The 17,319-nt window shown below is 43.3% G+C and overlaps 1 protein-coding gene across 3 annotated transcripts in view; it reads right to left on the reverse strand.

The window, feature by feature from the left end:
- Positions 1-17,319, reverse strand: part of LOC111862394 — a 267,967-nt gene that overhangs the window by 175,217 nt on the left and 75,431 nt on the right. For 2 of the 3 annotated variants that reach the window (XR_004512792.1, XM_033750638.1), the window contains exon 1: positions 6,120-6,215. The exons of the other annotated variant lie outside the window; for it this stretch is intronic. Coding sequence is in view for 1 of the 2 variants with exons in the window: in XM_033750638.1 (XP_033606529.1) it covers positions 6,120-6,215 (96 nt within the window). In the remaining variant the exon portion in view is untranslated. Of the gene's footprint in view, positions 1-6,119; positions 6,216-17,319 lie in introns of those variants that run through there. 3 annotated transcript variants of the gene reach the window in all.

Genomic DNA, 17,319 nt, shown 5'->3' on the forward strand with positions numbered 1-17,319 from the left:
AATTACAGTCAATTATAATAGCTCAGACATTGAATTCCTTCTGAATTCTCTCGTGGATGAATTATGACACCTGTCTGACGAATGTTCTGAAGAATCTCTTGAATTCACGAATGAACTCCCTTTTATAATTGCGGGAGAACCGAATAAAGATCACCGCCTCCAAGGGTTCCATGCATTGTCTCGGAAACGTGCATGGACCGTTGCCTAAAAACGGATAATTTCGTATCTGGCTCCTCTATTCCGGCTTTTAGACGGGGTTTACTGAACCGCCGCCTAGCAAATCGTCTTTCTAGGTTGTTGTCATGGAAACATATGTTAGCGAGTTGTTGCGTAGCAGTGAATTATTCTAGCTTTCAGGCCTCATGCCTCATTTTCTTCGAAGAACGTCTTTCTCTGCACTATAAATATTTCGAGCGAGTCTAATTTCGGTTCGTACTTATCAAATATAAACTCGGACATACATACAAGTTCATATTGTTCCTTTCTGGGCTATGACACCATGTAATCTCGTATGCGGATATAAAGGCTTCGGAGGAACATGATGCCTCCATCTTCAGGGTTGAAGTGTCTATAGTAAGGTTATTAGCTCTGATAGCGTAGAAGAAAGGTGGTAACTCAAACACACAGAATGCTTTACATCACTCCCATTTGGCCGGTTGGCACTCCGTTTCCTTAACTCCACCCCCCACCCTTCTGTGGGTCTGAGTAACCAGCTTCCATGCAATCTAATAGGAAAGAGCCAATTCTTTATCATTATGACAAAGGTGGCGTTGGGGGCTCAACCTGGCAGGGAAATGTATCCGTCACACAAGAAACAGGCCCAACTGTTTCTGCAAGAGGTTTTCTTTACATCCGTGCAGCCTCCTCAAAGAGAAACTAGACCAAGACCTGTCTTATTCTGCTCAATATCCTGCTCTTACGCCAACAAAGTAATAGAGCATGAGGCCAAAATGTGCAAAAAAGTAGCCACAAAGCAAATCAAGGTCATGCGATATTCAAACCAATCATTCCTACGCCTACTTGACACACAATTCAAGCAAGCAAGCGAGCAAGCGACAATTAACGTTTGGGGGGGGGGGGAAGACAGAATAAACGAAGCTGTAATTAACTTGAAAATGATTAATGTCAAAATATGTCAATTATATTTTCCGAAGTTTCGTCTGAGAACACAGATTTTCTGCTTGCACGCTGGTTCAAGTTAGTCTTCGATCCTGAAGATGGAGGCGATGTTCCTCCAAAACGTCGGCTGATTTTCAACGGACTATGTAACATTATATCACAGAAGATGTAGCATTAGTTTACTGGCAATTTATTGTCGGAAATCAATACGTGTCGTACACTCAACATTCTTCACAGCAATTTAACTATCTCTCACATACACACAAAACTGCAGATCTGCTAGGATGGTAGCTGCTCGCTGGGTTCCAAAAAGCATAGTTATACCCATCACATGAAACTGCCAAAACTATGAGACAGATTTTGATGAAACTCTAAAATGTAAAAGTAAAAAAGTAAGTAAAGCTATCCCTGTACCAGGCCGTGAAGGCCCAGAGGGTTGTGAGACGTTGAGGGTCCCACATTATATAGACAATCGACTCAAAGATAGCGGTAAGGTTGTCAGCCTTACGCGCCGGCCGCGCTTTACTCCCCAGCAAAATTATTTAATTAATTCCTGGTACTCATTTCTGAGAGGCTGAGTCGACCCTAGGGCCATACTGCGGCCGGAAGGATTAGGTCAATTGGAAAAACCCAAAGTACGAAATTAATTCTGTTTGTGTTACGTAGCAAGTGCTCGTACGGCCGCGCGGTCTAAGGAATGAACTGTCTTCGCCCACTCGAACGCTGGGATCATGGGTTCGAATCCCACTCAAGGTATGGATGTCTGCGTTTATTCTGTGTTGCCCTGCGTAAGTAGCGGCCTTCCGTCGGGCTGATCCCCCGTCCAAGGGAGCCCTACTGACTGTCTATAATTAAGACACTGAAGTGAAACGAAGTGTTTCACAGATGCCCTGTATTCCAAGTGGGAGCATGAGGGTGGGTGGATTTATGGATGTAGCAAGTAGGTCTGAAAAGGAACGGAGTACAGTGGTGTACAGGATGTAAGGAGTGTGAGCTAGGTTCCATACAAACGCAGGTTGAATAACCGTTTGAAGCACTAATTCCTTGTATATAATATTTCAGTTTTAGCTCCAACCACACAGAAAACACACTGTATCCCTTTCATGAAGGCCAACTGGTCAGTGTTCTTTATGGAAACACCAGTAGTTATTCTGTAAATCACATGGAACACAGGCTGTGCACAAAACACAAATTTTACTTTAAACGTTAAAACAGGGCGTAACATAGAGAAACCAATGTGTTCTAATGGGTTAACATTACCTCCAGCAATCCGAACAACTTGTTATAGTGTTCATTGCTCACGATGAAAGCTGATATTGAGAAATCACCTGTTTTAAATCGTCTGCCGTTAAGGTTCGGAAAGTAGACTAAACAGAGCGTAAAATATTTACCTATAAGAAACGAAATCTACGCCAAGTGAAACTGAGTAGGCCTAATTACATTCTTTTTAGCTACACGATAGTTCCCACAAGAATGGAACGTGTTCAACATCTGAAGCGCTAGTTTTAATTTCTACAGTATCCAGTTAGAGCATTGCAAAATTCATGAGTATTTTTTATTGCTAGTGGGATAGGACTAAGTCCCTTGTACTGCGGCCACTTCTGGCATATTGTACCAACCCCAGATGATAGGTGAGGGAGATTGTGGAGCAATTGGTGGAATGAAGGTTGTCAGGGAAAACCGAAGTACTCGGAGAAAACCTGCCCCAGCGCCACTTTGTCCACCACAAATCCCACTTGACCAGACCCGGGACCGAACCCGCGCCGCCGCGGTGGAAAGCCAGGGACTAACTGCTTGAGCTATGACGCGGCCCTAAATTCATGAGTAAGTAATATATAAACACCACAAAGACTTCGAGTGGCGGGGGGGGTGGGAGAGAGAGAGATCCGCTCTTAATACATCTTGACTCTGAAGCCGAGAAGCGGCGGTCGCTCGGTCGGTATAGTTCGCTTGTGGACTAAAGCACGGGGTTTGTTTGTCTCGTGCTGTCAAATGCAGCAATTTTGGAAAAGGTCGAAATTGTTTACACTTGGCATTTGTAGGGTTAAGCTACTGCGACCCTTTATTAGCTACTTATATCTGCACATTTAATTTATTATGTTAACACATCTGAGTGACATTTAATCGAAGACACGGCACAATCACCCAAAATCGAAATACACAGTTACACTGTATGCAGGCACGTCAGTCTTCGAAAGATTTAGGTATGAAGTCGACTCCACCTCTACACGTCTGAGTACAGGGAGAGATCCCGGGCCCTACATCCACTTCATGTTGTGGTATTCTGGGTGTAGTCTTGTAGGTGGATACCTGCGTTTCCGACGAACAATACGAACAAACGAACAATCAGCCGTGAAAACCCCGAAGCTTATAGGAGTACCTGTCTCCTGCCTTGTCACTATTTAGTTGCAAATGGAAATAAACAAAGAACAAACGTGTCGCGACATCAAGGCCGGATTTAAGCGGGCGCCCGGCGTCTCTACAAAAGGAAAATAGAATAAACGGATTATAATCAGATCTTTTCTTCTCTAAAGTCACGACAATTTATTTGTATACATATATATTGAATTGTTGTAAGAAATAAGGTAAAAGAAAAGAAAGAAAGAAATGTCACAATTTAAATTTGTTGTTAGAGACTCCATATTTTGATTGCCCCCGCAACTGTAAATCCAGCCCTGCACGGCAACACACACACACACACACACACACACACATTGGCAATATCTGTAACAATCTGTTACGCCCCGGCCTCTTTATCGCCGGGGATAGAGCTCCCGGTACCCATTGGATAGGTGTTTTGGTGCGCCCCAGAGCGTCCAGATCCGGACAACGTGAAAGAGAAAATGCTTGACCTTACCGGGACTCGAACATCGACCCTTTGATCGTGCAGCCCGTAGCCAGTCGCTGTACCGACTGCATATCCAGCACAACTTCAGCCGAAATAATAATTTCATAAATAACGAGCTCTTCGAGTTTCATGCTATTGGTTCAATTCTACTGCGTGCACAGAAGATACTATTAAAACGGCCCTTAAGCACTAATCACACGACAAAATTGAATGAAAAAAACTAAACCAAACTTGAGTGAACAGTCAAACATCTGAACACTATACCAAGAAGGTGTATGGGAACATGGAGGTGAAGTCCCATGACAGTTTACCTTTCATAACAAAGCGGTTATTTTCAAGTTACAGGCGACATATTAGGAGTCGGGATGGCTCAGTCGGTAGAGCTACAGGCTACGAGATGGACGGTCACAGTTCGATTCCCGGAAGGGGGATATTTTTCTTTATTCCACAGTGTCAACACCAGCCCTGAGGCCCATCTAGCCTCCTACCCAATGGGAACAAGGCTATCTATCGCCGGGTGTAAAGCGGCCGTGGCGTGAAGCTGACCACTCACTTCCATTTAGTGCCGAGGTCAAGAATGATGGCACTTACCTCCACTCCTCAACACGTCTTTATGGCGTGGTGCATAATTAAACAGAGGGACAACTTTATAGGCGACTTCATTGGACAGGACGATTGGGGTGTGACGACAAATCATATCGAACCTTGGCCGTATGCAGTCAGTCACTTTTCTGACTGAGCTACCGTGGCCTCCAGTTCCACGCGAGTAAGCGGTCTGCAGAACAATCGTGAGCACGATGTTCGTCACGAACACTTCTACGACAGACGCTCGTCTGTGCGCCTGCGCCGGTTGGTTTGGTTCTGGAGCTTGCGGTGTCATTTTTTTTAATGACGTCATGCTCTCCAGTCTGAACTTCTGCAACCATCGAGTGCCTAGCATCAGCTGACAGATAACAAGTGAGCGCAGGCTCATTTGACACGATGTATGTAATAATAAAATCCGATCCGTCCGATCCGTGCCGTCCGTCCGATGACGACAGGTGTGCGCCTACCTTAAGGCGGCCCATACACGTACGAGTCTGGCTCTTGAGTCCGGTTCGGCGAGGAGCCGGGCTCGGATTAATTTCACCACACACGTATGAGCGTGGTGACCCACACACGGACGAGTTTGGCTCATTGGAACCCGAGCCGAGTCGGACTGGCGAGCCAGACTCATACGTGTATGAGTCACCTTAAGGTTTTTAGAAACGAAAGTACCCTTTTCAACATTTCAGACCAATGTAATTTGAGGTAAACGCATTTTTACAAGGAATGCAGACTAATAAAATGAAGAGAGAGATATTCATTTTTATGCTCTTGTTCTTCTGACTGTAATAACTTTTCAGTTTGAGCATTCTTCAGTAATACGGTAACACCAAAACGTCGTTAGGGCAACGCTTTATATTCCCGACATTAAAATGAAATGATTATTGGGCATGGGGTGGCGCAAGCGGTAGCGTAGTCGGTTGAGGGGCTATGCTACAAGCCGTAAGGTTGCGGGTTCAGGTCCCGATGATGTCATTGGATTTTTTTCAATTGACCTAATCTTCGAGCCTCACTATGGCCCTGGGGTCAACTCGGCATCCAACAGAAATGAGTACCAAGAAATTTCTTGGGGGCTAATGTGGGGCCGGCGCGTATTTTTGACAATCTTACCGCCATCTGTGAGCCGACTGTAGATGATGTGGGAGTCTCGACGTCTCACAGTCCTGTGGGCCTCCATGGCCTGTTGCAGAGATAGCGTTACCTTTTTATTATTCTGTACCTAATAGTTCTCAAGTGGTTAATTCAGAATATTACATGGCCTTTAAGACAGTTTCACGTGTTATTAATTATTTTCAAAGCAACAGTAAAATATGTGCATATTATATTACAATTCAAGAATTAATCTACATGTTCAAAATCGTAAAATTGGAACTCTCACTTGAGAGTAAACTGTATAACTAAATTATTCACGTGACATTACGTAAAAGTATTTTGCACAGAAACTTGTATAACATCACTGAAGTAAATATTTTATTGCATACGCGTACACACAGTAAGATAATACGAACGGGTCTGCTTCTATGGTTTCCCAACATCCCGTCATTTGGAATGAAAACATAAAACTCACCGTCATTGCAACAGCGGGAGCTTGGTCACGTAACCGGAGCGGTCTGGACGTAATGTTACAGTACGAATCAGTCGTTCCGCTATACAAACCGTCCATATTCCGTCTTAAAAACTCACATCGATTCTCGACAGCCATAATGTAACAAAGAAGCAGCTACATCGATATCTGTTCCCTGGGAACGACTAAACAGAGGCACTGCTTCATTTCCGACACAGAAGCAGCCAACGTTTCCCACAGTCGACCTGCTGGCCGCTTTCCACTGCGTTACACAACACGATTCAATTCTCCCCGGAAGTATGCAATAAAGTGTTCTGTGCCATGTGATCCTGTGCCCAAGGCGAGCCTCAATGTGAAGGACTAATTCCTACAGCACAGCTACAACTACGCACAAGAAGAGCCCGTACCCTTTAAAGCAAAGTGGGTATCACACGAACTGCCAGGTTTTATATTAAAAACAAGAAGTTCTGGGAATAACTCGCTGCGTACTTCCCTTTCACCATAGAGTATTTGAAGCCACGTGGACCGCACAGAAAACACAGCGCCCAACAGTTGCGTGTGTACTCGCTGCTGTAGCTAAGTGTTTAACTGGGCCCTTGCCTAGCAACACTGGGGGGAGTAGATAGACAGACAGCAAGGTGACCTCATGTAATAAAAAAGTTATCCCTGTAACAGGCCGTGGAGGCCCATAGGGTTGTGAGACATCGAGGCTCGCACATTTTGTAGACAATCGGCTCAAAGATGGTGGTGAGACTGTCAACCTTAAGCGCCGGCCGCCCTTTAGCCCCCGGAAGATTCCTGGTAACCATTTCTGTTAGAGGCTGTGTCGCCCCAAGGGACATAGTGCGGCTTGCAAAATTTGGTCAACTGAAAAATCCAATGACCTAATCGGGAATCGAACCCGCGACCTTCCGGCTCGTACCATAGTGACCTAATCAAGTAAGCTACCGCGTGCCCCCAATGTGACCGTTTTGGCCTACTTCCCTTGATTTGAAGAAATAAATAAATGGAGGTTTAAGATATCACATATTTCCTAGGCAGCGGCTCGGTAAAAACGTTCCCGCGGCAACGAATACACAGCAACAATAAGAGAACTGTTGGACGACGCGGTGGTCCATGTCGTATCAAATACTCAGCATGTAGTGAAAGGACAGCAGGCGATTAGTTCTTACAAGAACTTTTTGTATTTTTTCAAAATAAAGAAAGCAGACTAAAAACTGCACTGTGCCCACTATGCACAAGTGCGCCGTATGATTCTCACAATAAGGAACGATTATTGCCCTGAACAGCAGGACAGGAAATTTGTTTCCTGTGAATTAGGAAAAGGATCTGTATTATATCATACGAAATTATTTATGACTAAGTATGTATGTTATGTTATGTTGTGTTGTGTGTTGTTTACGTTGCCCTCAAGCCGCAGTAGTGTTTGCGTATTTAACTGTGGTCTAGTGGTCAGAGTTCCTGGCTACAGATTCAGAGGTCCGGGTTCGATTCCCGCCGCTAACAGATTTTCTGAGACATGGTGAATCTGGAACAGGGTCCACTCAGCCTCATGAGAATAATTGAGAAGCTATTTCACGTGACACCCTCTATCCACAAAACATGGCACTAACTTCGCCGACAAGCGGCGGTCGCTCGGTCGGTATAGTTCCCTTGCGGACTACAGGCCACGGAAAGAGTTTTTTGTTTGACGGCTCTATGACCGAGAACTGTACGATCTGTTTTAACACAGAAGTGAGGGAACGAGATAAAGGCGTGGAAACGATAAAGAAAGAAGGGGGTGAAGGACGAAGATACATGAGATATGACCACCCGCTGAAATAAATTTGAAAGGGATTTTCCACCAGTTTTTTTTTGTTAATTATTTGAATTAACTTCAGGCTTCAAAAGGGTTAATACCATTAATACGCGTTCTTCACACAAAACATGTCTTCAGGAAGTAGCATTCATTTGTCCTTCCGCACGTTTCATATCCGAAATTACTAAACGTATTCTTCTTACCTCGTAAATTTCTTGTGTGGAGTCTACATTCGAAATCGTCAGGGAGCCTCGATTCTAGTTTGTGTCGATATAAAATGGCTTCTGCTTTATATGAAGCTCAAACGGAAATTATATATACTTTCTCAGAACCCATCGTACGAGAAGCGAGTAGATGTCACTAAATACAATTCAGATCTCATTCAATTCTACTGATATCGAAACGTGTTTCATCTGAATGCGATCTAAAAGTTTGTTACGATGGTATGTCAGCACAGATATTGTGTTTCAGGAACGTTGTCCTCAAACGTTTCTTTAATATGCTACAATTATTATTATTATTGTTTGGATGCTGCGTTAGCACACAAACAAGGAAGAATTAAGTGAGTTATTGTTATTATCACTAACTTCTGTGTGTGTATGTACGTATATTGTTCTCTCACCGTTTAACGGTACAACCATTGGAAATTTACTTATTCTATTTTCCTCGCCTGGCAATGCTAACTTTGTTTTTTAGAACTATTATTAATGTCTTGCTCTTATATAGACTGTCGTATATTGTATTTTGTTCCTTAATTATTTTTGTGTATTTCTACGTAATCGTGCTAACTTTGTAACTGGCCTCTGTGCTGTTACGTTTGCACGCAAATAAACACGAACTGAACTGAATTGAATTATCCATCGTCCTGTCTTTATCTAAAAACACAATGTTTATTTTTCAAAACACGTTTCGGAGACTTGATTGTGTCTGTCTTCAGGTAAAACCTAATTAGTTAGGCCCCATCGAGAGAGCTATCCTCTATCTCCGAAACGCTGCGTTTTGAAAAATAAACATGGTGTTTTTAGATAAAGACAGGACGATGGGTAATCCAAAAACATAATATTTCTATTTTTGGTCTGGTAAATATCTAATTCGTGGGGAAAAGATGTTTTTGGCTGTGCAAATTTATGTCTGTATTGGGTATAAAATTAGCTTGGCGCAAAACTACATTTGTTTCTGCAATAAATAAACGCGCAGGCCATCGAGCAATGCAAAATCGCATCCAATTTATTTGGAATACATATTTATTCTATCGGACTGAGCCTTTAAAAACCTACATCTGTGGAAGCCAGCGTCTTGAAATTCTCATCCTGTCATATAAGCATATAACATACATAATCATCATCATCATCATTGGCAAAACAACCCCATTTTTGACCCACATCCTTCCTTAGATGACTCTGCCAGATTCGTCATCCGTTTTAATATCTTCGTATTTCGTAAAAATAATTTCTTTACCGAGCAAGGTAGTCAGCCTTGCGTCGAACCCCCAACCTGGAGGACCAGGTCTCTGTTTTTACATCTCCCAACGACAAGGTGGCCCAATTACTCGTATATCCCCAGGCACCGCGTTCCTTTTGCGACTCGCAGGGCAGAGGTATGCTAACCCCAATCTATACGGGATATAAATTATAACATACTGCCGCGTGTTTGGTAGGCAACGCGGCAAAAAATGTTGTGGGTTCTCGGATCTGAACGAATATTTATTGGACAGTCACTTTCACAATCACACTTACAATTATTCTCCACTTACAACGTCGTTTCGACGTTTCTTCTCCAGTGTTACAACACTTCTGGTCTAGTTGGATAAGAACTCTTTCCTGCTAACGTCGAATACAAACTCTGCTGGTCTCTTGCCGAAGTTGGACTGTTATAACTTGCACTCGGACTCAATAGGGAACATCTTGTCGAATGGTTAATTCCGCCCGCTGTTACGTAACGAACAATTCTTTGCTTGGATATTGCTAGCCGTTGTAGAGCAATGGATGTGTTCTGATTCCTAGCCGTTTTAGCGGGAACGTTGCTTGTTGCCTAGGAAATCAATCCTGATCTCCTCAATCATTCCGGCTTTCTGGCGGCACGCCACAATACTAATGCTAAAATGATCAGGTCTCTTAAGTCTGTATGCTCCGACCACTAATTTGCACTTAATGAATGCCCACGCAGCTTCAGCTTCTGTGAACTAGAGCGTGCAAACATGCGGGCTGAGCCTTCCGGTTTCATAAAGTACAGGTCATTTCTTGACTAGCTGTGCGACAATTGCGTCATTCGGCTCTCTTACCCAGGACATTGCGGATCGTCTATGTCTGGAAGCCCAGTCACTGAGATTAGCTCGTTCCGGCGGAGCCATCACATCATATCCCCCTTCTTCCAGAAGACTGAAGACCACAATCGCCTTCCAGTAAGTTATGGTTTTAGTACGAAACCTGGACGATGGCTAATGTCCTGTGAAACTGACTAGGATGCACCTTTGTCAAAGGATTCATAAATGGAGCATAAGCTTCTCAAGGAGGACTCTACTCGTAGCCCATGGAGTTAATTAATACCTCAGTGCATAAAACATGCAGGCTTATCACCTCCTTCACTGACTCATGGAGCTGAGCCCTTCTTGAGAAGCCGCCAATTGTGAAGCTACTCAAGAATTTCCCAGCACTTTATGGAACCCGAATGTTCACAAGAGCCCTCCACTGGTCCCTATCCTGAGCCAGATCAATCCAATCCCATCCTATCTCTCTAAGATCAAGTTTAATATTGTCCACCCACCTATATCTTGATTTTCTTGGTGGCCTCTTTCCTTCTGGCCTTCCCACCAATATCCCATATGCAGTCCTCTTCTCCCCCATTCGTGCTGCATACCCTTCCAATATCATCCTCCTTGGCTTCATTATTCTAATTATATTTGGCGAATAGTCCAAGTCACGAAGCTCCTCATTATGCAGTTTTCTCCAACCTCCTGTCACTTCATCTCTTTTGATCCAAATATTCTCCTCAACACCCTGTTCTCAAACACCCTTAGTCTGTGTTCTTCCCTTAATGTCAGAGACCAAGTTTCACACCCATACAGAACCACAAAAATTACAGTTTTGTATGTCCTCATTTTTATGTTTTTGGACAGCAGACGAGAAGACAAAGGGTTCTGGACTGAATGGTAGCAAGCATTACCAGAGTTCAGTCTCCCCTTAATTTCCTCCTGAAGCAGGTTCTGGCTTACCCACAAAGTGTAGGCCCTGTAGGACATGAGGTTCTCACAGACGTTTACGAAGAGTTCTATATTCTGGGATATGACGCCGTGTACGGACTTCATGGAGTTATATCCTACAGGACAGAACTCTTGAAGTATAGGCCTATATGTTTTGCACGCTTCTCAACATAAGCATGATTATATGCGTGATTTCCTTCTGTACAACGAAGTATACATAAAATGGCGTTCCGTAATAATTAAAAAAACTCCGTGGCCTGTAGTCCGCAAGCGAACTATACCGACCGAGCAGCCGCCGCTTGTCGGCGAAATTAGTGGCAACTTTTGGGGATACAGGGTGTCACATGGTCAGCGCAACGGATCCCCACGGCCGTTAATCTCGGTTTTCTAGACCGGAGTTCCGTAATAATATTTCACAGCAAATTACTGTTTCCATAAACAGCATTTACGGCCTAATCTCATGGTCTTTGGGACGAAGAATCATCAGGATTTCCTGTGATGACGGCTTGTCCAGCACTCTGACCACTTCTTAATACAAATAATTTCATTTACTGGGTCACACACATGATTCACAAGAGGCAAGTCTTTTCGAGGTCTAATCCGGAGATGGGGGAGAGCAGAGACCAGTTCTCCCAGACAGTAAGAAAACCGAGTATGACTATACACGATATATCCGTTGTTAATCCACAGTACTACTTACGCTAGCAACACACATCTTCATCAACATGATATCCCATATGTATGAGAACTCTCTTGCTAAGCATGTGGGTCAGTAGCTTAAGACAACTTTTATTCTATTCACACAACTGTTGTAGCTTCTGGCTACAGTTTCTCAGGTGGCCAGACTTACTGACACCATTTCCAACAGCACTGACAGGCTGCATCTTCAGTTGTCAGCCAAACAATTGGAAACTGAACACACTGTAATTACGTGGTGCCTATACAACAAACGTAGGATCTTCCATCATGTTAATTTATTGCGCTACATGTAATGGCATCCGTGCTAATGTGTGAAACGGGGGTGACACTCTGAAAGTGTTAAGACGAAATTAGAACTAGTAACAAATGGATCTTTATTTCACCCTCCATATTTTCCATATTTTTTTCCCCTTTGCCGCTACAGCCCGAATTTGGGCCTTGGCCTACCTCCATGAAACTCTCCGTTTCACCTTGGTTTACTAGATCTTAAGACATTCGGTAGGACTCCTTGGGCGGGTGATAAGCTCGTCGCCAAGACCTCTACCTGTACACAAACACAGAAAAACGCACATACATACACAAACACTGAACATCCATGCCCTGAGTGGGATTCGAACACACGGACCCGGCTTCCGAGAGGGCGAATACATAGCATGACTTAGACCGCTCGGCTTCCGTGACCGACTTCACCCTCCGTACTATGTACTTCATCTTTAATTACATCTTCATATTTCATTTCCATATTCTGTCAAAAATTCGTGAGCAAGTGTACCGTCTCGACGTTTCTTTAACGCCTTAAAGCCCACATTCGTTAGGTTCCGCATGGTTCTCACAATAAACACCTATCGTTTCCCTAAACAGAATTACCCGGCTGGTCTTTGTGGTGGAGACGTAATGTGTTTCCTGTGAGGTACGAGCTGAAATTTTATGTATTGTTCTGAATGAATGACCTGATTGGCGGTAAACCGTCAGTCGTAAAGTAACTGACTCTGACTCAATCTGTAAGGGGCAATTACATGACTAAGGATTTAATGGCTTACCACGTATTATGAACAATGAAAATATATAAGATTTGAGGCTTTCACGGCGGTGACTATGAAGACAGCAGTCTTCTGGGATTTGGCACCGTGTATATGTGGTGTTAACCGACGTTTCGGAGGAACGTAACGCCTCCATCTTCAGGGTAGAAGAAAAAATATAAGAAATCTGCAAGCGAAGAGACCGTGAGAACCGGTAAAAGCAGACAGTCTCACGGTCTCTTCGCTTGCAGATTTCTTATATTTTTTCTTCTACCCTGAAGATGGAGGCGATACGTTCCTCCGAAACGTCGGTTAACACCACATATACACGGTGCCAAATCCCAGAAGACTGCTTTCTTCAATGAAAATATAGTTTGCGCCATAATACTACGAAATTTCTGGAAAAAAAAAAAACTGTACGAGATAAAAATATGACACAAAACACGAAACACAATTTAGTTAACCGCCCTGCTTTCGTACAGAGTAGCCGTATTAATAATGCAATACGTTTACAAATCACACAACAACATACCTATTAGTGTTATGACCACGGTGTCATAATTCTTGTTATAATAAGCAGATATTTCTGACATAAAACTTTTTGTACATGTAAAATATTCCGAAGTGGATGGCCAGAGCGTTGCTAAGCAACGGATCGGTAAACACATTTCAATAATAGGGAAACTGTGTCTTCTGTGCGGTGCGCGCAAAGCAAAAGCACAGAGATATAGGAAGTCTGTTGAGAGGCAACGCAGAGGTAAACATGCATCAACAACAACGGGAGACGGTGTTTTCCGTGGGGTTCGTGTAAAGGAGAGGTCCTAAAAACAAACGGCGCTACATTTGAGTTCTCGGTGGAAGATAGCCTCGGTGAGTTCGTGGAAGACAACAAGACTTCGTAGCGATTTGAAGTTATAGTTCGTGTTGAGGCCCGTAGCTAGGAGACGACCAATGGACAATGAGAATCCTAGTGTATGTAACAGTGAATTATAAAGTGTATAAACAGAGAGAGCGCTGTATTTAAACGTAATTAAGAGAACTTGTAACCAATGTGCCAATAAATCCAATCATCCCAGCTAGAACCCGTCATTTTCGTCGCGCGTACCACCCTACACGTGACAGTATTTATAGCCTCTTCATGGTTTGGTGCTCAAACACAGAGATAACTTGAAGAACACTTCCTGTAACACGAAAAGTTTAGTGTACTTAAGATATATGAGAGTGGATTAAAATTAGTACCAGCCGGTATAGCGAGGTTCCATTCCCGGCAGGGGCAAAAGACTCTTCTCTACTCCATAGTGTCCAGACTGATTCTGGGGTCCACCAAGTCTCCTATTCAAAGGGCACAAGGGGTCTTTCTCCGGGAGTAAAGCGGCCGGAGCGTGAAGCCGAACACTCATCTCCATCTAATACCAAGGTAAAGAATGGTGGACTTATACTCTCATCTTCATGGCGCGGTGCTTAATTAATTAAGCACTAGGACAATTTTATGTTTTGCCTTTTTCTTTTAACTTTTAAGTTACAATGAAAGTAAAATTAAGAGGACCAACCTTACAAAGACGAAAAACACTAAACAAAAATGAGCTCTATCTTCTCGGACTCTGGAACTCTTTGTAACCATTAGAACATAAATTGTAACTGGGAATGCAAACGCGCAAATGCGCGTGCGTACCACCACCGGCCAAAGCGATTCGACCGTCTGCCTTTCTCAAGCCGGGCATCTCTCAGCTCTTATCTAGGAAGAGAGGCGTTACAAATGAAATGCCATGTTTCATTCGTACCTCACATGCAAGCTGCAAAGTGGCGCCTCCATCAGCCTTCCCGCTAACTTACTGCAGCTGGTACGGAGAGGACGTTACATTACTTTTCAATAAATACTGAGAGAGGTACAACTAAATTTCTATGCTGAATCGGTTCAGCCTGCCGCCTACTTCGGCTTCCTTGCTTGGCTTAATATTAGACACTGAAGATGGAAGTAACTTGTCTCACCGAAATTCACGACGTTACAACCCAGAAAAGCAATCTCTTTAATTAAATTTCTGATTGACATTGCACAAGCTGCGAACGGGGATCGATGCGGGCAAATAGGATGCAAATCACTCGTGTGTATAAAATACTTCCTGTAATTATTTGTGACTTGTGAGGTCACTGCAAGTGGACAGCTCCATCCGTTCGACGGCCAACCAAAACGACCGACAACAAACGCACCATGAAACCAAACAATGACACACTCTGACTTTTACTGTGATATTTCATCCGGATATCTGAAAAATTAAACATATGCGTAGCGAGGGAATTCTGTGCAGAACACCAAGCAACATAAGTGTTATGTAACTTCCTTCATACTAAAACACACAGGTACGTGAGAATATTTAAATTTCCTTTGTGGTCCATCTGCAGAAGTCCTGTTAGGTCGGCCTAGAATGTCACATGGCACATTCCAAGTATGTTCTGTCCCCTGAACATTTCGGCATTAAAGTTATTCACAGTAATTTTCGGGGGTTGGAAAATATTTGAAAATCCGGTAGCCAGACGAATAATTTGGCCGCAAGAAACACGTGACTCAGTGTTTTCGGGCTCCTTGTTGTGGTTGTCTCAGCTTGTAGCTCAAGATTAACTTCTTGTCGTCGTGGCACCCGTCTTAACTCGCGCAGGCCAGGCATAAGACATGATAAAAATGTCGAATTAAAAAAGGTTTTTATTTTTATGATTTAATAATTATGCTGCTTCTAATATATTGGATTTTATGCGCTACTTTCTCAGTGTAACAAGCGAAGGAGTGAGACTGACTCCAATAACAAGGTGGGAAGCTACTCGGTCGCCACCGGCGATGCAACAGCTGCTTATGGACTACAACGCTTGTGAGAGGACATGGACAAGGTACATACAGATCCTTAAATCAGGCGGCTGTAAAGTCCTATTGACTGCGTCCTGATGAATCAAAATGCAAGTCCAGAAGAGAATCTCTCTTGACTTCTTTTCCATGTTAGATGCCTCGCTAATTAACAGTAAAACTGGGACAAGTACAACAACTGCATGTAGCATCGCAAGTAGGCCTACAGACAAATCTATATACATTTCTGTATCTGTTACAACCTGCTTATGTCATTAGAAGGCCGAAGGTCGCAGAATGTACGACATGAACTCGATCCAAATTAAATTATAATTCTGCTGGTTTGGATTCGACGTTCTCAAGGCTTCAACAGAAGGGTACCATCTCTTGGGTTGTAACGGCGTATTGTTCGAACAGATGAAGTTGTACACCCCCTGTAAGTCGGCCACTGGTCATAACTGGCCGCATTTTAAGTGAACCGGCAAAATCGCATTAATTTATACAAATAGAAACTTGTCCACCCAGCTGTCCTACACACTTCTACCTTTCTCTTCGCCGTCAATTTGTAACAGTCCATTAAACGATGCGCTCCCCCGTCACTCAATTTGCCGTATAAATTCTGTATTTGTTATTGTCCATTAAAATTCCTATCAAGAAATGATTTGATATCCAGTGTAGGCTTATAGTCTGTTGCATAACCACAGAACAAACACCTTCAAAAAGTTGAACATGACGGCCAAATTAACAAAATACAATAGTTCACTATGGCCATGTAGTTACTATGCAGCTCAACATATTTTAATGCTATTCTCTGAAAGCCGACCACATGCTTAAGTAGGCAGCATTTGAGTAGAACCCTCCCCCCCCCCGACACGTTTCACTAAAATAGCTGACGAAGGGGGGCTAGAAACGTAAGTTAGGTATCACAAAGAAAATGTACGGAGAACAAAGGGACATGTCGAGTATTTCACGTTGTAACCTTGAACAAAAATAATTTGTCCTTCAAGTGCGATGGTTATACATTAATTCGTGAAACTGGGAAAGTGCAGACAAAGGCTGGTGTCACAGCACACACTGCTAGATGAAAAGTTAGGTCTACTCCTCATTTACAGGGTAATTGAAAAGCCGGTTTCAACAGCAACGAAAGACTGAACAGGTAACGATACAGGAGAAGCCTGTCATAACCTGAGGTCGCTACACCAGCATTAGCTCGGCTAGACTGAAATTAAACACGAAAACTCTCAGTTTAAGAGAATCGGACGCTCAGCAGAGATTCAAACCGGACACCTCCCAAACAAACAGACACTTATCGCTACATGAAGTGAAAGGAGAGACAAGCCCTTTGTCTACTACTACCATCTACTGTTTGTGTTGCAAATAATTTAAACTGAAAGTTCTGGTCAACTGAGAACAAAAGTGAAATTGATTCTGTGCTTAAGTACCACGCCATGAAGACGTTATGAGAAATTGAGGTATTCTTAATCTCGCCATAATGTGCAGATGACTGGTTATTTATGCCCTGGGCAGAAGCCCCCAGTACCCATTAGATATGAGGCTGAACTGGACTCAGTGGAGAAGAAGAAAAATTGATTGCCCCTGTCGAGAACCAAACGACTCCCTGGCCCTCCTGTCCGCAGGTATACAGACTGAGCTAT

The sequence above is a fragment of the Cryptotermes secundus genome, unplaced genomic scaffold, assembly GCF_002891405.2.
Source record: "Cryptotermes secundus unplaced genomic scaffold, Csec_1.0 scaffold671, whole genome shotgun sequence".
Taxonomy (NCBI): domain Eukaryota; kingdom Metazoa; phylum Arthropoda; class Insecta; order Blattodea; family Kalotermitidae; genus Cryptotermes; species Cryptotermes secundus.